The 24,985-nt window shown below is 47.4% G+C and overlaps 1 protein-coding gene across 1 annotated transcript in view; it reads right to left on the bottom strand.

The window, feature by feature from the left end:
* The window catches only part of GASK1A (golgi associated kinase 1A), a 51,667-nt gene that overhangs the window by 8,260 nt on the left and 18,422 nt on the right, over positions 1-24,985 (bottom strand). The window contains 1 exon segment of the mRNA XM_068557722.1: positions 10,018-11,286. Coding sequence (XP_068413823.1) covers positions 10,018-11,286 — 1,269 coding nt within the window.

Here is a 24,985-nt window from a genome sequence, read left to right as displayed (position 1 = left end):
GAGGTCTCAGCACCAGCTCTGGATGTGGGTGAATAGACTGCCTGGTGGGCTTTGAGGAGATGGTCTGAGAAGAGCTAGACCTTATCTAAAAAGACGTCTGTAGATCACCCTACATTTTAAACATCAACACCAAACCCAGCAGCCATGAGAAGATGAATCCGCCACAGCAAAATAGGTTCCAATCAAGAAAACTGGGATGAGTCACCATGGGAACACCTGTCACAAAAAGTCCCCATATCAATACACTAGAGGGGGGAGTATTGTGAGCTCCTCCATGGACACTCAAAGGGCATTGGATATAATTTTTACACCCACTCCTGACAAGAAAAACTCTTAATAAAGCAAGAATAGCAAATAGTTCTTCAGTCAAAAGCCAGAATGATGTTTAATGGCAAAACACTAGAAATTGTCCCAAATAGAAACAAGTCAAGTCCATCATCCCATTACTATTTACCATTAATCTAGAGGCACCACAATTGTAGTGAGGTAAGAAGAAAGAAAGAAGAGGCAATGAGAACACAAAGTGCATTCATTACAGAAGAAATGATCGTATACTTGGAAAACCCAGGGGATAAACCAAGCCACTGTTAGAAGCAGTACGAAGTGAGCTTGAGGCCAGTAACCAAACTACGACAGAAAAATAATATCCTTCACACAGGCCAAGAGCTACGGGCCAGAACATATTGAGATAGGCTGGGACCTGGGACCCTTTACCAGAGTGCTTGCAATACAAAGAAACTACAAGGGACTAAAAATAACTGCACACAGGCTCAGTGGGGCAAATTATGAACAATAAGATACAAAAAGGTCACAAACTAACTGCCACTTCTGAGGTGCCGGGAGCAAAAGCAGGGCGCTGCGCATGATCCCTGCACACAGCACCACCAAGGGGGTGTGCAGACCACCTAAGCTACGCCTCCTGTCCAACCCACCCATCCGCCCCCAGCCTCACCCCATTTAAGGGACCAGCTCGCCCTCGCCTTGGGAAGTGAGCAAGGGCACCTGTTTCTTGTTTTCGCTCCCGTGTGCTGCTGCAGCACGAGCTCCAATAAAGCCTTGCCTGAATTTCTCATCTGACTTCTTATCAATTTCTATTAATTTAGGTCTTCTGTCCATTTTTGGATTGGATTGTTTGTTTTTTTGATATTGAGCTGCACGAGCTGCTTGTATATTTTGGAGATTAATCCTTTGTCGGTTGCTTCGTTTGCAAATATTTTCTCCCATTCTGAAGGTTGTCTTTTCGTTGTATATGTATAGCTGATTCACTTTATTATAAAGCAGAAACTAACACACCATTGTAAAGCAATTATACTCCAATAAAGATGTTAAAAAAAAAATTTCTATTGATTAAAGAGTCCAAGAACCCAGGTCAGTAACAATATAATGGAAGGAAAGAGGCCATTTTCAGCGGTCACAAGAAGATGAAATAACAGTACCACCCCAACATGGAAGTGAAGATCTAGCTCAAGAAAACGTCAAGATGCTTCTGCAGAACAGGAATAAATGGAAAGACATAGCCTGTTCTTGGCTAGAATGACCCTGTATTTTAGGATGTAAATTCTCTCTACATTAGTCCATGCAAATTTAATTTGATTCCAGTAAAGTCCCAAAAGGACTTGGGAAGGCAAAGGAAGTAACAAGCTGGCTCTTAATTTCACAGAAGAATAGTATGCAAGAATATCAGAAAAATCTTAAAAAAGAGCAATGAGAAAGACCGAGCACTCCCAGTTATTAACTTAAAATATAAAGCATGATCATTAAAACAGTGTGATTCTGACACATAAATAGACAGACCCTTTACTGGAACAGAAGAGTCCAGAAATAGACTTGAGTACATATGGAAATTGGCTATATGATAAAGACAGCATTTCAAATTGGGGGAAAGAATGATTTTTCAACAAATGGTGCTGGGACATTTGGGTTGCCATCTGAAAAAAAAAAGTCATTGTTTTGCACCTGATCTCTTATTCCAAAATAACTTCCAGATGGATCAAAAATATGTGTAAACACATGGGAGAATTTTTTAAATAACCCTGAAATGAGGATGGCCCTTTAAAACATAATACACTAACCTAGAAATCATAAAAGAAAAACCTGATAATGTAAACAACATTAAAAAATTTTTTAAATTTCTGCACAGCAGAAAAGACTAGAAACAAAGTTTAATTGACAATGGAACCTGAGAGAAATATTACAATGCAATGAAAACAAAAGACTAATTTCCTTAATCTATATAAAGCCCTTAAAGTCATTAAGAAAGAGACCAACAATCCAACAGAAAATGGGGCAAAGGATATGAACGATTAAAAACAAAAATCTAAAAAGAGGCAGGACGAGGGTGAGGCAGAAGAAAGTGCTTCTCAATGTCAGGGACATGCACAGCAGGCTCGGCACCTGAGACGGGCACTCCTAAAATGTTTGCACCTGGGCCCCTCCCTTGCCTCATGAACTCACTTTCTATTGCTGCATAACAAATGACCACGAGCTTAGTCACTTAAAAATGACTCATTGGGCTTCCCTGGTGGCGCAGTGGTTGAGAATCTGCCTGCCAATGCAGGGTACACGGGTTCGAGCCCTGGTCTGGGAAGATCCCACATGCCACGGAGCAACTAGGCCCGTGAGCCACAATTACTGAGCCTGCGCGTCTGGAGCCTGTGCTCCGCAACAGGAGAGGCCGCGATGATGAGAGGCCCGCGCACCGCGATGAAGAGTGGCCCCCGCTTGCCACAACTAGAGAAAGCCCTCGCACAGAAATGAAGACCCAACACAGCCATAAATAAATAAATAAATGAATGAATGAATGAATGAATGAATGAATAAATAAATAAATAAATTTTAAAAATGACTCATTAACTCAGTTTCTGTGGGTCGGAAGTCCCTCCCGTTTCTCTGCCCAGGGTCTCAGCCTGAACTCAAGGCGGGGCTACATCTCTTTTGTAACTCAGGCTCCTCTCCTGGGCTCAGTCTGGTTGTTGGCAGAAACCATTCCTCGTGGTTGTAAGACTATGTTCCCCGAGATCTCAGGGTCCTTCCAGAGGCCGCCCCTCCCCATAGGCAGTTCATAGCGAGGCTGTTTACTTTCTTCCTCGAGGCCCTCAGGAAAATCTCTCTGATGCTTCGTCTTTGAAAGACTCTCCTGATTGGCTCAGGCCCACCCAGGAGAATCTCCCTTTTGATTAACTCAAAGTTAACTGATTAGTAACCTCAACAATATTGTAATAACTTTGTATGGTGACAGATGGAAACTAGACTTATCTTGGTGATCATTTTGTAATGTACAGAAATATCAAATCACTATGCTGTGCACCTGGAACTAACATAGTGTTGTAGGTCAATTATACTTCAATTTTAAAAAAACACCCAAAGTTAACTGACTGATAGCCTGATCACTGAAATGACATTCCATCTATTCACAGGTCTCGTTCCTACTCAAGGACAGGAGTTAACACTAAGGGGGGTGGTTATCTTGGAGACCATCTTAGAATTCTGCCCATCACACCTCACCCTAGTCGAGGTCCTGCTTTTAGACATATGTAAAGATGCTTGATGTTGCCCTTTAAACACCCTTGTCCGGGCGGGCTGTTTCACCCCTCCATCGTTGGCTGCACCATCTGTGCAGGAGGGAGGAGTACAGCACCCATCTCTTGGGTCTGTTGTAGGACTTGAAGGAGCTCATATGTGGGCACTCCATAAACGGTAGCTACTATTATATTTCATGTCACCGGCTGGAAGCCTGAGAGGTCGGCAGTGGTCACGGATCTGGGCTCCTCTCTAATTGCCACAACACCTGATGTTCCAGGGAGCCCAAGCCAGAGGAGATGCCATGAACCATAGACTTGAACTCAAAATAAGGAACACACACAGGATCACAAATGACTGAACCCGGCTCCCCGGGAAGGAAATGGGCCAGCCTTACCCAGAAGAGACCTAGAAGAAATGACTTTTCCAGAGTCAGTTAAGTCAGCAAAGAGGGCAAGGGTATGCCCTCTATGGCCAAACCGCACTAGATTCGATCCCAGCTCCAACACTTAAGGCCTCGTGACTGTGGGCAAGTTCCTTAGCCCTTCTAAACCTGCTTCCTCACCTGTGGAAAGGAGCTAAAAATACTGTGCCCCCCCCCCAGGGCTGTTATGCATCAACACATGCTAAGTGCTGGCACAGGACCTGATGTGGAGGACGTCAGGCAGCATTTTATGCTGTCATCTGTTCTGGATGCATAAGTTAATTATGTGCCAGAGGCAAGGGCTGGACAAATGACTCTCACATTGTTTTCTGTCTCTAAGATTCTCTACCAGACCCGAAAAGAAATGGAGAAGCCCTTGGGATTCTTTTCAGTCTAGAGGAAGGAGTGGTATTTGAGGAAGCAGAACACAGCAGCACCTAGATAGGAAGTCATACAGAGACCCTGGATTCATTCATTGATTTGTTCATCCATTCATCCACTCATTCACTCATTCAACAAGTGCTTATCTAGGACCAAACCAAGAGCTTGGCCCTGTGCTAGGTGCTGGGGATGTGGTAGTGAACAAAACACAGAGACAGAAATGAACAAATAAATAAAATAAAACTTATATACTGTGCTGGGAGTCAGAAAGGAAATAGATACGATAGCACGAAGGAGAAAGAGGATAGCAACGGGGAAGTAGAGTCAGGAGAGCTGAGGCCCGGGGAGGAGGAGTCAGAGGTACATCGGAGCTAGAGGCCCTTGCACCTGAAGAAACTGATCGAGGCCATGTGCCAAGAGGCCGGGCTAGAGACAGCAGACAGGGATGGATCACGTGGGTCCTTGCAGAACCTGATACCGAGGGCGTTGAGATGCTTTGCCTTATCTAACGAGGAAGTAACACAATCTGATTTACAATCGTAAAAGAGGTATGTTCTCTACCTGACCAGTTGTCTGTGAACTTCAGAGGTCTCCCTCCAACTTCCAGCTGCTGTAAGCTTTGCCCAGGGGCTTTCTCCAAATGCCAGGGAATTAACACCTCTAGGAACAGCCCTCAGCCAAAGACCAAGGGGAGATTTGGCTATAAATACCTCGCATCCCTCACCTATTTGTGGGCTAACTCTGAATGTGTATTTTATACCATTTCTCAGACTTTTACTGTGGAACTAAGCCCCAGTCACCCACAGTGGTGACCTGCTTGTTGACATGCCCTTTGTTGGCTGCCTTCCCTCCATCTCACTTTCCTCTTCCCTACAGGTGTTTCCTGGGGTCCCCTTGCAGATGAACCACCACAGTGGAATCCTGGTCTCAGGGTCTGCCTGGGGGAAATGAAATCAAGACATCACTCCGGCTTCTGTAAGGAGACTGGATTGGAGGGGGACATAAGCGGAGGCAGGGAGACAAGTCCAGGTAAGAAAAGATGGCGGCCTGGACCAGGTTGGTGGGAGCCGAGGCTTTCTGGGGTCTGGACTTTCCAGAACATGAAGGCCCTTCATAAGCAGAAGCTGCAGAATGACTTCCGTGAGCGAACATTACTCTCTCACAGGCTGTCCGAGTTCTCCACAGCTTCTCACCCAGTCGAGCCAAGCATGTGCCCTCTAAGAGGAAGCAGGGCGTGAGAAAAGAAGCCTGTCTAAAAGGGAAAAATGCAAATGTGCCCAACTCCCCAGCACTTTCTTCTCTCCCTCTGGCCTCTGGGTAGAAGGCCCTCTTGGGTCCAGGCACGACAGCCCTTGGGTTGGATTTGGCTTACGGTGGATGTGACGGTCATAGCTCCTCCCAAACGCGGTTGGCTGTGCCACCTTCACCGTCCCAAGAGGAGGAGGACTTTGTGTCTCTCACCAGAGTGAATGCAACTCTGGCAGCAAGTAGCCCTGGCAGGAAGGCGAGTAGAGCTCTTTGAGCCCCTTCCCCCCAGCAACACACATACACACTCTCCCACCCATCGTGTCCAGCGAGTACAACCAGTTTCTCACTGACCCTCTCTCTTGGTCTTACTTCTCCTGATGACACAGCCCAGGGTGGGGTGGGAGGGCACCCACTCACTACCAGTCCTTTATCTTTCTTAGAGAAACCAGTTTATTAATCAAGAACACCATCCTGGTCACGCCAGCCTGCTGAAACTTGGTTTTGACTTATCATTCACTGGGAGCAGCAGATGCTATCGGTACCCACCCCCGCTCCTTGGCACTCACCACTCCTGTGCATACTGATGGCTTTCTACCGCGAGTGCCTGCAGCTCTCTGCCTTTGCCCCTTTCTGGCTGCAGGAGCATGGACCAGTCCAGAGGTTCCAGGAAGTCAATGCCCTCAGGAGCAGTCTCAACCAGTGATGGCTGGCAGTTAGTGGGTGAACAGCCCAGCTTCTTTGGCCCTTGGGTGGGACGACTTGAGGCGTTTTCTATGTACTCCCCCAAAGGTCTCAGTGGGATGGAGCCCCAGTTGCCCACAGCAGTGTCTGGGCACCATATGGAGAGTATGTGGGTTGATGTGAATGGTGTGCACATATGTGGCTATAGCATGTATGTGGCTATGTTCATGTGTAAGTTCATGTACAGTGTGTGTTTTGGGGGTGTGTGTGACTGATTTGACTATTGTCTAACAAGTATTTGCTCCTGTCCCTCTTCTACTCTGAACAGAGTGTACTTCCCTTCCCTGACATTGGGCTTGGCCATTGACTTAACTTTAGCCAAGGGAATATTAGCAGAAGTGACATCAGCAGAGGCCTTAAATGTGCTTCTGCAGTTTGGTTGAGCCCTTGGGCTTCTTCCACTCCCCATGAGAAGGATTGCCCCAGGTGCTGCTGCCTCTTCAGCCTGGGCTCCAGAATGAGAAACAACGAGCAGACCTGAACCCACAGCTTGGGGCCAAGCTCAGCTGAGCCCAGCTGACCCACAGACCCTGGAGCAAGAAATCGAGAGCTGGTGTCTCAAGCCATTGAGTTTTGGAGAGGTTTGTTACATGGCATTATTTCAGCAATCACTAATGCACAGTGTTATGGGGGATTTGCAAAGTACAGGGTATGGTTTGTGGGGTACAAGGAATGTGTCTGAGTACAGTGTTTGTGTATTTTGTGTCTGGGCAAATGTTATGTTGTGATACATAAACACAGAATAACAAGGGTTTAGATTGGATGAGACAAAACAGACGAGCAAGCAAACTGCAGAGTGGGCTGCGTGTGGTGTTTGTACCTGGCTTCTGGTCAGAAGGGACCTCAGGTTCCTGGGCTGGGAAACCCACAGCCCCACCTCTCTCCAACTTGCCCGTGGTTTCTAGGAAGGTGGCATCCTCCAGACAGGGGTGTTTGACTTGCCTGGTGTTCAGCAAACCCAGGAAGAGGTGGCACGAGGCCAGCCAAGTTGCGTCTGACCACACACCCAACCTGCGTGTGCTTTGGCTGTTGAAACTTCCACCCCCATGGCAGGGCTTGGCAGCTGGGGAAAGGCTCCACACCACAGCCTCCAAAGACGGACAGAGGGGCTCTGTGTGGGCAGAAAGCTGCTGCGTGCACATCAGCTGGACTGGGGCTTTGCAAGGAGGGGCCTCCGAGCTCAAAGCCCCAGAGCATCCCTGCAAGCACCCCCTTTTCCTGCCCTCATTCACGGTTAGATGAAGAGGACTCTGTGAGTAAGTGGGTAAGCTCTGGAGTCAGACCGTCCAGGCTGTGTGTCAGCTCCACTAGCCATGGCCTTGGGCAAGTAACTTAACCTCTCTAGGCCTCAACTGTTCAACTTTAAAATAGGGAGAAATGTAGTATCTCTCTAGTAAGGTTACCATGAGGATTGGATGAGTTAATTCCTGTAACGTGTTGGAGACAGTGCCTGTTTATTACTGAGCTTGGGCCACCCGCCAGGCGCTGTATGAAGTACATTACGTGAATGATCTTGCATGCAGAAACCACACAAGGTCAGTGTTATCATCTGATGGAAGCCGGGCTCCCCCAGAGACAGACCCTGAGACAAGAATTCAAAGCAAAACCAGTTTATCTGTGAGCTAATTCAAAAACACAAGCAAGGAGTAGGGAAGGGAGACAGGGAGGGCCAGCAATGACCATTGTGGGTTAACTAGGGCTCGGTCCTGGTAGGGGACTGAGAGACATATGGAATACGCACCACAGAGCTATGCCAGTCCGGGAGCCGGGGCTTTTACACACCAGCTCCCATCAGTCACAGAAGGGCAGCTCCTGGAGGGAGCATGACCAGCTCTCCCAGTTTGCCCAGGACTGTAAGTCTGTGGTCTGGGAAACCCCTCCATCCCAGGCTAGATGGCAGGTCACACTGTCTGGAGGGCATTAATTCCCAGCCCTCAGCCTGTCACACCCTGGGCAAAGCAGGCTCAGGGCCCAGAGCAAGCCCGAAGATGCAGGTGCTGGCAATTCAGGGCTACCAGGTGCCCAAGGGCATAAGGTTGGGACACCCAGTCCCATTTAGAGGTGAGAGAAGTGAAGCTCAGAGAGGCAAACTAATCTTCTCAGTATCACACAGTGGCAAGTGGCCTGTGTGCAGGGGGTTCAAACCCAGGTCTGCCTGATGCCAAAGCCCATGCCAAGCACCAGGGCCCACACTCCTCCCTCCACAAGGGCAGCCACGAGACAAGGACTAGAGCAGCTGCGAGTATCGTGGGAGCCCAGCTAGTCCGGTGACTGGAGACCAACATCCACAGGCAGACAGGTAACATCCAAGCGTTTGGGGGTGGGTGTTAGACAGTTAAGAGGTGTGGTCTTCGGCCAAAAGGAGAGTCTGGCAGCCTTTAAAGGGGGCAGCAGCTACTCAGCTCAGGAGGATTCCTGCCACATGGCAATGAAGGCCCCATGTTACTAAACCATCCAGTGTTTCAAAGGAAGTGGGATTTTCATGAGAAATCTCCAAAGTATCAAATGTGGTCTGAGAATTTTCTAAAACACATTTCGAACCAACCTTATATGGACCAAAGAGGGCGCATCAGTCCCTGGCTACCTGGTTGTGGCACTGAACTTGTTCGGTGGTGCGTCCACTCACCCCAGTAGGTAAATTTAGGGCTAGTGTTGATCTCTTTCCTCAACAGGGGTCCCTACAGAAATGGGGGCTGGCTTGGTGTGCATTTAGCACACATATCCACCTGCTTTGCACTCTAATCGTTTTTTGTCTTTCTTTCTGGCCACATTTCCCCACTCGTGTCTCCACGGCTGACATCCAGCTCACAGGTCCCGGAACAGCCACACTGGCTGTTCACAGGTCACTTAGTAAATAGCTAATGCCTGCAGTCCCCCTGTTAACCGCTGGGCCCTGACCGCCAACCCCTTCTCCAGGACCCCCGAAAACTCCAGGGTTAACTCCTGGCCCAGCAGGCACCTCAGCTGGCCCTGTGGCTTCCTTCTCATTCTTCAGGGCCCAAGCTGGACCAGTATCATCCCTTTATCTCTGCCCTCTCCCATTCTGTCTCTCCTCCACCTCGACTTTCTTTTTCGAATTATGCAACCATCTTGAATCCTTCTTAATTCAAGGATAAAACATTACAAACAGTAGCGTGCTGATAAATGTTTAACAACCAGCTCTCAGGGAATAGGGAGGAGTCCTGATTTGTAGCATTTGCCGATTCCCTTGGTGTAAATACTCCTACGCTGGCCAATTTCAAGCTACCAACATGGATGAATGTGGAGCTAGCAAGAGATATGCAGTAACTCAGCATGATGTAGTATTTACTAGGTAGATGCAAAAAACCTCAAGAGCTCAGATAATAGTACAATGTAAAATAATTATGAAGTAATGAGTTCGGAGTATTTATTACCTTTGTTTCTAATATAACTTATTATATTGTGAGCTTATATAATGTAAATTTTAACAACGCCTGTGTTTCACAGCCAGGTCATAAAATTCCTGAAATTCTTGTGAGCCGACATGAGCTCGTTCCAGCACACCACTGGATGAATGAACTCAGAGGCAGAAAAACAACAAAAACGGGTGCTTGGTGATCAAAAGGCAAGGACTAGGGGGAAAGTCACCGTCCATCCTCAGGTGGACAATTCCGGCATCTCAATTCACCTCAAATCCCCTACCTCCACTGCTCCCCACCCCCGCCCCACCTGGACCCACTTACCTGCAGCAGGAAGTCGAAGAGTGCCAGGCGTGCCCACTCGGCGTGGTGGATGCCCAGGCATGGGGCCTGGTCCGGCTGGCTGCAGTCACGTGCCAGCAGGGCCTGGTACTGCAGCCAGCCCAAGGCCAGCGAATTCTGGTCATCATCTGGATCACCCAGGTGCTGCACGTCGGGTGCCCACTAGATGACGGGCCTTGCGCCACCGTCCGTGTAGCGGTAGGGCAGCAGGGGGCTGTGGAAGCGCCTGGCCACGGCAGGTAGGCTCCGGCGCAGCCCCAGCACACGGTCCACGTGGAAGGCCAGGACCTCAGACAGGTCCCCAGGCCTCTTGATCAGGCCACAGAGCCCCTGGGAGCAGAGGCGGCTGAGCCCCGGAGACAGGTCCTGAAGGGCACCCTTGGCGGAGAAGCCAACCTGCAGCACCTGCCCGTGGCCAGGGACCCTGGCTTTGCCCACCACCTGCCCCTGCGCCAGCAGCTGGAGGGTCTGCACATCCTGCTCTGTGAGCCATGGGGGCACCTGCTCGCTGGTCCTCAAGCCACTCGACAGCCTGGGGGTCTCAGCGTCACACCACACAGATCCGTGCAGCTCCCCAACAGAGCCAGGCCACTGATGAGCCCCCGTGGCCGGGGCGGGACCCCCTGCTTGTCGTCCACCAGTCAAGGCTCTGTTCCTCACTCCCGGCAGATCCCCGCCTTCTGCTGGATGAGGCTGGAGGGTCGGTCCAGCAGTAGCTCTCCAAGTCTGTAATGCTGCCATGTTGTGTCCTGCGAGGGGGCCATATGGGGTGCCCGTCTCACTCTGTGCCTCCCAGAGGGGACCACTGTGCCAGGGGAGGTCCAGGTCTTTGGCTCCTGGACCCCTGACCTCATCTTCCCTCAGGAGCACCAGATGCTGGGTACTGAGTCTCAAATCTCCTGGAGGTGCCAAAGTAATGCCCCTCTTGACCCTCCCTGGACGCCTGCTGTCCACGCTCCCTTCGTGGCCTTGCTCCTCAGCACACACCAGGATGGAGCTCCCAGGCAAGGCCCAGCCTCTCCGGAACCTCGGGTTTCTTGACCGCTGCCTCCAGCCGGAGCTCAGAGCCTGCCTGCTCTGGGGGGCAGGGGCACCAGTTACCCGCTGGGGCTCCATGGGACCAGGGTCTGGGCTGGCGGCTGGGTGCTGCGGAGGGAAGCGGGTGACAGCCACCACAGACAGAGCCATTAAGAGGCAGAATGCCATCACCAGCCGCCTCTTGCCACGCAGTTTTCTCCAGAGCCAAGATGCCTGGGGGACGGGGTAGAAAAAGACAGCTTAAGACCTGCGAAAACATCAGCCCTAACCCACAAAACAACAGGACGGTGGATGAAGGAACATCTTGGGTGAACGAAGCGGGAAAAGAGCAGAGCCAGGTGGAGTAGCACCTAGCTGTCCTCAAGAGAGGCATGGGAGCCGCCAACTGCGCTCCTGCTTCAAAGCTCAGCCTGCTTTGTCTCCGGGACAGCCCTGGCCAATGCCTGCAGGCAGATTAGGCTTCTCCTCTCTGCATAAACTGCCTTTTATGACTCTAGTCACCAAGCACACTAAGAGCCTTTCCCCATCTTCCCCCACCACTAAGCGCGGCCCCTGTCGTTTCACCTCCACGTGATCCCACTCTGTGGACCTGCAGTCGTCTCCCACAAGCACGCTCTTCCCTTTTCCGGGGCACACGGCCGCCCAGCTACAGATGACCTTGCCCGGCCTCCCTAGCAGCCAAGTGTGACCCTGGGACTAAGTCCTTGCCTATGGCCCAAAGCAGCCAAAAGGCGGTTGGCTGCCCTGGCTTTCCCCTCTCTGGGCACACAGGTGTGGCAGTGCCAGCTCCACACATCTTGGCAAGGACACACCCTGGGGCAGTGAGTTTTCAGCATGCGATCTCTGCACCAGCAGCATAAGCATCACCCGGAAACTTGTCGGAAATGCAAATTCGCAGGTCCTACCCCGGAACCACTAGATCAGAAACGGGAGCAGCAACCTGTGTTTTAACAAGTTCTCCGGGTGATTCTGATGCTTGGGCACCGTGGAGCCACCAGAAGGAAGGAGCTTGCATGACCCCATGGGAGCAGAACTGGCAAAAGCTGTTTAAGCCACTGTATTTTGGAGCCCCCCTAACTGTGAGCCTGAGGCACCATCTCCATCCCCTACAACACCCCAGCAGCTACATCAGTCCAGGCACCCTGACCCCTGACCAAAGCTGATGGGGCCATCCTGGACCCTGATCTACACTGGGCCAAATAGCTCCTCAGCCCCAACCTTGCCCCGGGAACAAAGGCTTGTGACAAGTCAGCAAGGTTGGCTTGCTCTGCTCGTGAGCTTGAGATCAGGGGCACACGGCTGCCCAGCTAACAATAACAGCAGCGGCCGTATGCTATTGAGAGCCAGTCTGCAGGGAGAGAGAAGAAACAGCTGCAAACCAGAAACCCAAACAGGAGCGAGCACCTGCCCAGCTTCCTGAAGCTTCTGGTTCCAGACCTGACCTGGCCCAGCTCTCTGTTCTTCTTTCACTGGGTGGATTTAGCCCATTTCCATTACTTGAGATTCCATACACGTTTAGTCTTTGTTCTGTCATAATATTTTATGGTATATTTTTTGTATTTATAATTTTTGAAGTCTTTCACTATGTTTTCAGTTATGTTTACTTTGTTTTGTGGTGTATATTTCTTATAACATTTAGGAAATTTTGATTTGGATCCTAATGATTACCTTTATGATTATATGCCCTTAAATGTCTAGTTCTTTAAACAGCAGCTCTTAAACCCTAGTAAGAATAATCATAAAATTATTTCCTTTTCCCCCATTCCCTACCATTCTTTTGCTATTCCATTTTAATCACTAGTATTATCTTTTTTAATGTTTGCCTTTGTACAATTAAAAATGCTTACATTTCTACTATATTTTGTCAGCTTTAAATGATATTCTTTGGTCCCCAGCTATTATTCACAAACAGCATGTTTATTCTTTCTCCCACTTTTCCCTCATTCACCTTCCAAAGTTTTCTATTTGTGTCATTTCTATATTGTTAGGATATAAAACATGTCCCTTCTACTCTATTACTCCAATACTCACATTTGTTCGGTCTTAGTTCTTCAGTTAAATATATCTTTGCATACGCCTGTCCCCTTTTGCCCTAGTTTTCCATTATTTCTTGGTTGACTGAAGTTAAAACTCCATAATTTTCTCAAGAAGTACTCATGGGTGTAATAGTCTCTGGGTTCTTGCATGTTCAAAACTATTTTTCTATAGCATTCATACCTGAAAGAAAGTTTGGCGAGATATACAATACTGCTCACAGTTTCTTTCTTGGAATAGCTTGTAGGTTCTGCTCCACAGTTTTCTAACATCAAATGGTGCTGTGGAGAAATCTAAGATGAGACTGGCTTTTTACCCTGCCTCGGAGCCCTAAGAATCCTTTCTTTTTCTTCCCTTTTTTTTTTTCATTTTTTCCCCAGCTTTACTGAGGTATAATTGACAAATAAAATTGTGTATATTTAAATTATTAAACATGATGATTTATGTATAGATTGTGAAATGACTACCACAATCAAGTTAGTTAACTCATCCATCACCTCACACAGAACTTTTTTTGTGTGTAGTGAGAATGTTTAAGATATACTCTCTTTGCAAATTTCAAGTATACAATACTAGCTAGTCACCATGCTGTACATTAGATCCTCAGATCTTATTCATTTTATAGCTGAAAGTCTTTTTTTTTTTTAGATTCTACATACAAGTGATACTATACAGTATTTGTCTTTCTCTGTCTGGATTATTTCAGTTAGCATAGTGTCCTCCAGGTTTATCCATGTTGTTGCAAATGGCAGGATTTCCTTCTTTTTTATGGCTGAATAATATTGCATTGTATACATGTATGCATTTTCTGTATCCATTCATCCATCGAAGGACATGTAGGTTATTTCCATGTCTGGGCTATTGTGCATAATGCTGCAATGAACATGGGAGTGCAGATATCTCTTCAAGATTTCTTTTCCTTCAGATAAATCCTCAGAAGGGCTCCTCCAATTTCTGTTTGGGGTTCCAGGGGCCCCCTCTCTATAGAGTATGCTTTTTGTGCCCTGTGTTATGTTCCCCTGGGCCCCCGACTGATTCCAGCTGCCCTCACAGTGGACAATCCCCCACCTCAAGCCCCAGAACCATTCCCTGCTTTCTTGCCCACTCTCAGGGAGGCACAGAGGAAATTAACACCTTTGGGGACAACCTTCAACACATAGGCGACAAAAGTCAGTGGGTAAATAAATGCCCAGCCTCCATCCTTCAAAGGGACAATTCTGAGAGGCATTCTATATAATGCCACAGGATATGCCCAGTGGGACTGAGCCTCTTTTCTATAAAACAGATGATCTTTGTCTCCCCCTAAGATGCCTTTAGCTGATGACCCTTTTGAAGTGAGAGTCTAACTTTTTGTCTTTATTAGATATATTTTAATATGATCTTTATTACTATTTAACACACACACATATGTGTAACACATGCATAGATAAGCACTGTGAAAAACCCAGATAACACAGTTGGTCCTCCATAATCATGGGTTCCACATCCCCAGATTCAACCAACTGCAGATCCCATTATTGATGTTAACTTTTCAATTGAATATGAGTTATTATCTCCTTTAATCCTCACAACAATGTAGGGAAATGGGAATTATTCCATTTCCTATTTTACAGATGAGAAAACTGAAATGTCCAGAGTGCTAATTTGCCCAGGGTCAAACAGCTGGCAAGAATACCAGTATTTTTAATTAAAACTAAAAGCAGAAAAGGCCATGGACAAAGAAGTCTGTTTGGTTTTGTTTTTTCCTTCTACAATAAAAAGAAAACTATGTTTTCAAGTTGGATTCATAATCTGGATTCTCAAAGTTCCGGATACCACTAGGGAAAAATAAATCATCTTTTAAAAACGTTTCAAGAAGACAGACTGTTTTGATCCTTCTCTAGGCCTCACTTGGCTTCAGACAACCTGGGGAAAGTTGGCAATTGTGCAGTTGTGCAGAGAGAAAGGTTCAAAACGGCCATGAGCAGATGTCCCTGTAGGGCCACACAAGCAAAGCTTTTGGGAAAAGAAAAGCTGCTTTGATTGAACTGTAAAAACATTCTCTGGAGAGAAATATTCAGCTGAATAATACAGAGCACTTTAGAGAAAGTAGTAAAGAATGATGCACAATGTACTAGAAAGTTTGCTGGTGGAACCCAACTGACCCCACTGCTACGCACTGGCCAGTGGAACCCGCCCCCAGTTCTCCCATCCAAAACACACGCACTGTCTCTTGCGACGCTGGTGGCAGTAGGGAAAGGAGAATGGTGTCTGGTTCTACAGTTGCTCTGTTTCTCCTCCCTCCTCAAATCTCACCTCCCACCCTTTCACCAAGACTCCCCGCCTTAACTTCTCAGAGAAGATGCCCACTGGACCAGCAGGCACATCCGCTCACAGCTGCAGAGGAATCGGGGTGAAAAAAGAGAGTAGCCAGAAAAACTTTGGCAAAGACACATTTGAGTTCTAGATTAGCTTGTGCCCTTCTGGGTTGAGTTACAATGGGTGAGATACACAACCACTCTGCCCCATTTCCTCAGTTATAAAAGGGGGGAGAATGAGGTAAGTCCTCCCTCCAAAGACTGGCGTGAGAAAAAAGTGAGTCAAAATATAGAAAGGACCCACTACATAGTTTGGTACATTTACATGGTGGGATCAGGGTTTCTGTCCCCACTTTCCGAACTCCCTCTATTTTTCTGGGATCAGAAAAATTTCCACCACCACCCCTTCCTGGGTTTTGGCATATTGCAATGGGGACATGTGGGAGTACAGCTCAAGGCAGAGACAGAAAGAGAAACTGTTTCATCATAAAACCACAAGCATAAATTAGGAGGAGGCCACCTGGGCAGTGAGAAGGGTCTTGCCCTGCAGAGGCTCCATCCAAAGATAATCCAGGATGGAACAGGGAGGAATCACTTGGCTTAAAAGTATATGGGAGGGCTTCCCTGGTGGCACAGTGGTTAAGAATCTGCCTGCCAATGCAGGGGACACAGGTTCGAGCCCTGGTCCGGGAAGATCCCACATGCTGCGGAGCAATTAAGCCCATGTGCCACAACTACTGAGCTTGTGCTCTAGAGCCCTCGAGCCACAACTGCTGAGCCTGCGTGCCACAACTACTGAAGCCTGCGCACTTAGAGCCCACGCTCCGCAACAAGAGAAGCCACCGCAATGAGAAGCCCGTGCACTGCAACGAAGAGTAGCCCCCGTTCGCTGCAACTAGAGAAAGCCCGCGCGCAGCAACGAAGACCCAATGCAGCCAAAACTAAATAAATTAAAATTAAAAAAAAAAAGTATATGGGAAGTTGAGGAGAGAAAGGGTGGGAACCAAGAAGGATGTACGCACAAGGCCTAAAAGGAAAAGACTGAGATTTTGGCTTCCCTAACAACTGTAGGAAGGGGACCCAGGAGAGTAGTAAAGAGCCCGGTCCACTGAGAAGCTGCGGGCTGTGCTGGGCTGGACACAGGAGCCGCCACCAAACTCCCCATCATTGCCTCCCTCCATACAGGGTGCAGGCAGCTCTTAAACATGAAGTGAAAGACAGTGTCACTTTTGGAATCATGTGGACCATTTCTTTAAAGTCTCTATTGAATTTGTTACAATACTGCTTCTGGTTTTTGTTTTGGTGTTTTGGTCACGAGGCATGTGGGATCCTAGCTCCCTGACCAGGGTTCGAACCCGCACCCCTTGCATTGGAAGGAGAAGTCTTAACCACTGGACCGCCAGGGAAGTGCCCACTGATGGAATCATTTGTTCACTATTCTTTCCTCCTCACCCTGCCATGGCTTGACTGAAGATGGAATACACTTCCTCACCCACTGTCTTTGACCTCGGTCGTGTGACTTGCTTTTGCCAATGGAATGTAAGTGGACAAAACATAGGCCACGTCCTACTGGAGGCTTTAAGTGTGCTTGTGTGGTGTTTGCCACCTTGCAAACTTGTCCTCCACCATGACAGGAGCACGTCCCAGGCAAGGCACGTGGAGCAGACCTGAACTCAGTCCCCAGCCTGGACCTAACCCAGCCACCCCCTACTGGGCCCAGCATACCCACAGCCCTGGAACCAAGATCAGGGTGTGTGCTGTTGTAAACCATTGTGATTGTGGGGCTGTTTGCTATGCAGCATGATCACAGCAAACCCTAACTAATACAGATCCTTTGGTGATTTCTTTTGGGCTCAATGTGTGCCCTTTGTCAGAAAACAGTAAGGCAGTTTAGCAATGTAGTGCCCTTCCCTTGACTAATAAGGGCATGGTGGTGTCACTACAGATGCACGACAGGCTCTGACGACGATGATGGTGCAACCTGGTCACGGACACATCCTGTGAACCAGTTTCCCCCGTGAGATGGGCAGATGGCATGGAGGACGCCTTCTGTCAAATGAAAACCAGAGCGGTCTTCTGAGAAGAACTTTTTGGAAAAATTCCAACATACACTGGTGGCCTCTGCACAGACACAGTTTGAGAAACTAGAACATTTAGAGAAAAGGACTCGATTACAGTTAGTACTGTAATCACCAGCAGGAGACTTTTTCTCATTTCTAAAGGGCCACAGGAAAAGGAATGCTCTTCTTCTTTGGGAGAATTAGTCAGGACTTGGCCTCACTTTGGGGCACCAGCTCTCCCTTCCCCAGACCACCTCCCAGAACGCCCTGCTGTAAACCCTGACATCCCAGGCTCATCAGATATGACTTTCACCGGCTGCTGCACAGGAACGAGCTGGCAGGGACAGAGGCAAAGCCATGTTTTCTCAACTCCCGGATGTCAAAAAAAGACAGCGAAAACCTGGTCCTCCACTGAACTGCCTTGGCAGGTGGGACAACATGCAGGGCAGGGAAGGTGGGGAGAATACAGAGATCGCATGTTCCTCTCCCCATCACAACAGACAGAATCACAAAGCACTTGTACAGTGTTTCTTGGTGGGAGTTTCCTGGGTGGGAGAAGGGGCAGAGGGAAGTCACATGGGGTGTGTGTGTGTGTGTGTGCGCGTGTGTGTGTGTAATAAAAATCAAGTTTGGCTCTAGTTCTGGAGTCATCACTAAGGTGTGACAGCCCCTTCTGTTCCATCCCCCGACCTCTGCCCTCTACTTAGCAGCCCCCACTGGCTGATCACTGATTCATCACTACTCAGACTCTGGGTGAGACTGGCAGAGATTTTGCAATTTGGAATTTCTGTTCCATTTTTTAAAGACCAGTTAAATAATTTTCATAACAAAACCATGGCTCGGGTGAGAGGGAGTACATAAGCATATTTTCAGAGGGCTGGATTAAAACCACATGTTGGTCCTGTGAGTAACACTGCAGGCTGGACCTGCTCAAAGTCTGCTTCCCTTGGCTGAACCCAGAATCAGGCCCTAGGCAGGGGGAGCTGGGCTGGCGCAAGACTCTGGGGGCAAGGGCAACAGGCACAGCCAGTTGGACCCTCCAGGCACAAGGCGCCCCTCTCCCAGTCAGATCTCTGGGTCCTGGGAGGCCGGAATTGTTCGTGCTACTGTGGACAGAACCCCAGGCTGCCTGTCTCCTAAGCCACCACCCAGCCAGGCCCCTTGCTCAGCTCCATTGGAGAGCTGCGATTTTCCTTCCACATCAGCAACTTCAGGACAAGAAAGGAACTTTTGCCCCTGTAATTTCTGGTCCGGCCAATCTCTAGGCAGGGGAAACCCAAAGGAATGATAATTAACATTTATTCAGTGTTCACTATGAGCCCGAGACTATTGGAAGAACTTTACTTCTATTAATTCATTTAATCTGTATGCCAGTCTTGCGAGGTAGATATGAGGATTACTAACCCATTTTACAGGTAAGGAAAACAAGGCATAGAGAAATGAGGTGACCCCAACTTCACAGAGGACAGTGTCATGACATGAACCCAGGCCATCTGGTTCCAGAGCCAGTGACCTAATAGCTGGGTCACTCTGGAAAGGGGCTGCTACCCACAGCCCCTGCTCCAGCCCTGATTCCAGAGGACTGCACTGGGTCTCAGGGGTGGGCCCTGCTCTCAAAGGTTTAGCTCTTTGGGATTGGGCAGTTCATCTGTAAAGTGAAGCTTGAGTGAGATCAACGGTAGGTGACAGCCTTTTTGCACTGGGACAAGTTGAGGGAAAATAAAATGTTTTCAGGCTACATTTATTCTTCTTTCAAAATGAAAATAACTTATTGTGTTTCATGCTGTACTTTATTAAATAGAAGAATATCAGTGAGAAAATGCCACCATTTGACCCACTCAACTCTGGGCGTACTTGAGAGGTAACATCAGAAGCGGGTTTCTAATAATCTGTTATCCTCAAATTAAATCTAGGGCTTGACTCAAAACCACGCAGGTTCTATGTCTCCTGCTCCGTCCAAAAGAAGATGGTGCCCAAGTTCCTTTCAGCTCAAGCACTCTCAAGACTGTAGCCAGGAAATTGAACATATCTGACTTGAGAAGTGACTATAGCAGATCTTATTATCAACAGCCACTTACCAAGCATATACCATGCCCCAAGCACACTCAAAACCCCACAAAGTATGTACTGTAAATATGATAAATTTACAACTATAGAAATTAAGATTTGCAGGCTTCCTGACTTCAGGCTATACTACAAAGCTACAGTAATCAAAACAGTATGGTACTGGCACCAAAACAGAAATATAGATCAATGGAACAGGATAGAAAGCCTAGAGATAAACCCACGCACCTATGGTCAATTAGTCTATGACAAAGGAGGCAAGAATATACAATGGAGAAAAGACAGTCTCTTCAATAAGTGGTGCTGGGAAAACTGGACAGTTACATGTAAAACAATGAAATTAGAACATTCTCTAACACCACACACAAACATAAACTCAAAATGGATTAAAGACCTAAACGTAAGACTGGATACTATAAAACTCCTAGAGGAAAACATAGCCAGGACACTCTTTGGCACAAATTATAGCAATATCTTTTTGGCTCCATCTCCTGGAGTAATGGAAATAAAAACAAAAATAAACAAATGGGACGTAATTAAACTTAAAAGCTTTTGCACAGCAAAGGAAACCATAAATAAAATGAAAAGACACCTACAGAATGGGAGAAAATATTCACATATGATGCAGCTGACAAGGGATTAATCTCCAAAATACACAAACATCTCTTACAGCTCAATATCAAACAAACAAACAAACAATCCAATCAAAAAATGGGCAGAAGATCTAAACAGACATTTCTCCAAAGAAGACATACAGATGGCTAAAAAGCACATGAAAAGATGCTCAACATCACTAATTAGTATCAGAGAAATGCAGATCAAAACTCACACCTATCAGAATGGCCATCATCAAAAAGTCTGCAAACAAATGATGCTAGAGAGGGTGTGGTGAAAAGGGAACCCTCTTACACTGTTGGTGGGAATGTAAATTGGCACAGCCACTATGTAGAATCATATGGAGGTTCCTTAAAAGACTAAAAGCAAAGCTACCATATGATCCTGCAATCCCACTCCTGGGCATATATCCAGAGAAAACTGTAACTCGGAAAGATACATGCACTCCCAATGTTCATTGCAGCACTATTTACAATAGCCAAGACATGGAAGCAACCTAAATGTCCATTGACAGAGGAATGGATAAAGAAGATGTGGTACTTGTATACAGTGGAATATTACTCAGCCATAGAAAAGAATGAAATAGTGCCATTCGCAGCAACACGGATGGACCTAAAGATGATCATACTAAGTGAAGTAAGTCAGACAGAGAAAGACAAATATCGTATGATATCACTTATACGTGGAATCTAAAAAAAATGAGGCAAATGAACTTATTTACAAAACAGAAATAGACTCATAGACATAGAAAACAAACTTACAGTTACCAAAGGGGGAAGGGGTGGGAGGAGGAATAAATTAGGAGTTTGGGATTAACAGATAACACTACTACATTTAAAATAGATAAACAATGAGAAACTATATTCAATATCTTGTAATAACCTATAACAGAAAAGAATCTGAAAAAGAATATATATATAGATACATATATATACATATATATATAACTGAATCACTTTGCCGTACACCTGAAACTAACACAACAGTGTAAACCACTATACCTCAATTTTTTAAAAAAAATGAAAATCTCTTTTCATTACCTCTTCACCTTTCCTTAATCTGCCCAAGTAAATGCTCTCCTTGGCACATCTGAAGTAAAGCATCTTGAACACATGAAGGCACTACAGGTATTCAGCCTTGGGGGATTTATGGCAGAGATGGGGGCTAAAGGTTCATGATGGGGGATAAATTGAAGCTCTCCTAAGGCTCAGATCTGAATCTCATTCGCCCCAAGCAAACGAGTCCATGGCTCTCTGCCCAGGTTCTGCCGCTTAGCTTCCACAGCATAACTTCAGGCACATAGTAACCTTGTGATGTGATGGAAACTTCCTGGTTGAACAATGGCAATAGCTAGTGCTGGAGATAGAAATGAAGACCAAATGAAATCTCAGAAAGTGATGGTTCTCATTCCGGGGGAAGAAAAGAAACAGGGGGGAGAGCCCCAGAAAATACAAGCTCTAAAAAAAATAAAGAGAAGAATGTTACATTTCGAGATAGCAGACATCTACTGTCCAAATGAATTCGCCACACCCTCATGAAAATACGAAAAGCAATTCAAGAATTTGTTTCAGCAAAGGCTTCAGCCAAAATAAAAATTATTTTTCAAGAACTTTAATAGAAATTGAAATTTCAACTCTTTCCACACACTTGGCTGCATTTTATTTAGGACATAAAGGGCTGTAAGGTGTTTTCAGATTTGGGGATTCAAGAAAGCCTAGGGGACTTCCCTGGTGGCGCAGTGGTTAAGAATCCGCCTGCCAATGCAGGGGACACGGGTTCGAGCCCTGGTCCGGGAAGATCCCACATGCCGCGGAGCAGCTAAGCCCATGTGCCACAACTACTGAGCCTGTGCTCTAGAGCCCACAAGCCACAACTATTGAGCCCACGTGCCACAACTACTGAAGCCCATGCACCTAGAGCCCGTGCTCTGCACGAGAAGCCACCGCAATGAGAAGCTCCTGCACTGCAACGAAGAGTAGCCCCCACTTGCTGCAACTAGAGAAAGCCTGCGCGCAGCAATGAAGACCCAACGCAGCCAAAAATAAATAAATAAATAAATAAATTTATAGAAAAGAAAAAGAAGAAAGCCAAGGAAGTGGCCCTTGCAAGCATTAGAGCTCTACTGGAGGACACCGCCTGTCAGGAGGGAGGCTCTGGCTGGGTAACACCTGAGCATGGGTTTGCCTTTTCAGTCTCCATCATTCACTGTAGTGATTTCTGTCAGTGGCAACTGAGCTGTTATCTACAACTGCCTGGAAACCAACACGTGACTAGAGCACCATGAAGTGGAGGACACTGGGAGAGCCATGTGATGTCAGGCACTTCTGAGACCCTCAGGGCACAAGTGTGGGGATTCAAGGTACCTAGGGCAGGAGGCAGGCAACTTCCTCCAAAGGGACAGTGTAGGGCTGAGGCATGGAAAAGTGTTGCTCCCCAAATTCTGCTACATCACAATCTTACCCTTTTATTCTGCGTACCCCAACAGGGCAGGCACTGGGTCAGGAAACAGGGACACGAGCATGAGGAAGGCTTGGCTCTGCCCTTAAGCAACTCACTGTCTCACTGTAAAAATGTGAATGATACAATCATTTGCCCCAAACCAGTTTTGGCCACCCCAAAGCCCCCCACAAAACTGGCCTTGCCTACATCCAGGGCATCTATCTTCCTAAGGTTGAAGGGGTGCAGATGGCAGAGTATGGAAAGCCAGGGAGCAGAGCTGGGTGCCAATCCCCAAGGACTCCACCACAGTCAGATAACATCTCACATTTGTTTAGTGTTTTTCACTATATGGCTAGAAGGATGTTGTTTCCAGACATTCTCACAACAACCCTGGAAGGGAAGAAGGAATTCTCACTATGCCCATTTTACAGATGAAGAAGTTCAGGCTCAGAGAGACCTAGCCATTTGCACAAGGTGGCACACCAACTAAATAGAAGAGCTGGGATTCCAACTCAGGTCTTCAGCCTCCAGAGACCAAGTGCTTTCCTGCACACAGGAGCCAGGCCTGGGGATTTGGGAACTCACGAGGGAAGGATTAGCTAAGGCCCTTGGGTGCTCATCCAGAAGCATTTTCTTTTCTTTTTTTTAACATCTTTATTGGAGTATAATTGCTTTACAATGTTGTGTTAGTTGCTACTGTATAACAAAGTGAATCAGCTATACATATACATATATCTCCATATCCCCTCCCTCTTGTGTCTCCCTCCCACCCTCCCTATCCCACCCCTCTAGGTGGTCACAAAGCACCAAGCTGATCTCCCTGTGCTGTGCAGCTGCTTCCCACTAGCTATTTTACATTTGGTAGTGTATATATGTCCATGCCACTCTCTCACTTCGTCTCAGCTTACCCTTCCCCCTCCCCATGTCCTCAAGTCCATTCTCTACGTCTGCATCTTTATTCCTGTCCTGTCCCTAGGTTCATCAGAATGATGTTTGTTTTTAGATTCCATATATATGTGTTAGCATACAGTATTTGTTTTTCTCTCAGAAGCATTTCTGATGCTCCCAGCTGACATGGGGGAGCCAGTGCCAGCAAAAGGCTTTAGAAGACCTGAGAAATTCCTACGTCTGTCTCTTCATTACACGAGCTGGGAACCTGATACCAGCCGAGACACGGGAGATGATGGGCTTCATTATCCTTCAATAAATACTTTCCAAACATCCACTTCAGAAAGGCAGAATCCTAAAGGACACCCTGGAGGACACACAGGAGCTAGACTCTCTAGGTCCAAACCCCAGCTCCACCACTACTGAGCATGTCATATAACATCAGTTTCCTCACCTGAAAAATGGGTATGATAATGGTACCGACCTCAAAGAATTGTGGGGAGGATTCAATGACTTTTAATAAACTGTTAAGAACAAGGCACTGCATGTATTTTTATCGTGCTTACTCAGCACTATTATTTAATCCCAGGATTATTAAATCCCTGCAGAACTTTGCGACTCCAGTACCTTCTTTAGGTTACTATCCTGTGCCTCACTCTCTCCAACTGTGAACAGCTGGTAACGGTTAAGTCACAGCACTCTGAGGACGGGTAAGTCATGGTTGAGAGGAAGGCGCATTGGGAAGTCTCAGGAACTGATGCTAAGATACATCCTCAGAGCCACCATTTGCTCAAGTGACCAAAAGAGCAGCCTCTGACTCCAGCTTGGCAAGCCCAGTGCCCCAAACTTCTGGACATTGGCTGTGGAGCCCCAGAGAGGGTTAAATACTCTTGGAGAGAAGCTTGCCAGCAGGAGAGCAGGGCTCAGCCATGAAATGCCTTGAAGATTAGCCCTTGGGAGGGTTAAAACAAAGCTACCCTTGGAATCTGAGCAAGTTTATCAGATGGGCAGTCTGTGGGCTGAAGGGGAAATAAAAGGACCCTTCTGTGGGAAGGCTCACGGGGCATTTCCCGACAACCATGGGGCATAGAGCTCCTTCCAGCAGGAGGCCTGGGGCTCAAGAGGACTAGGGAGGAACTGGGCAGCCATGAACCGTCTTGGAGGCACGGAGGTCCTCCCTCCAGGAAACTCCATGACGTCGGCTGTAGCCAGCATTGTGGAGCACCTCCTGTGCCAGGCTCCATGCCAGGTACTTGGCTCGCAACAGCTCATTTACTGTCTGCAACCTCCCTCTAGGGAAGGCATCACTGTTCACATCAGGCATTGAGGAAACTGAGGCACAGGGAGCTCGCATCTCGTCCTCACAGCCTCATAGCTAAGTGGCAGAGGTGGGATTCAAACCTGGGTCTGGCTGACTCCATCAGTGTATTAACTAGAATTCTGTCCGTGCTATTACAGAAGCCTCAAAGAACAAGAGTGGTTTCCCTCCCTGCCACCCTTCTGCAAGCAAGCAAG

The sequence above is a fragment of the Eschrichtius robustus genome, chromosome 12, assembly GCF_028021215.1.
Source record: "Eschrichtius robustus isolate mEscRob2 chromosome 12, mEscRob2.pri, whole genome shotgun sequence".
Lineage (NCBI taxonomy): Eukaryota > Metazoa > Chordata > Mammalia > Artiodactyla > Eschrichtiidae > Eschrichtius > Eschrichtius robustus.
The sequence above is the reverse complement of the archived record's forward strand: the minus strand, read 5'-3'. Positions and strand labels throughout refer to the sequence as shown.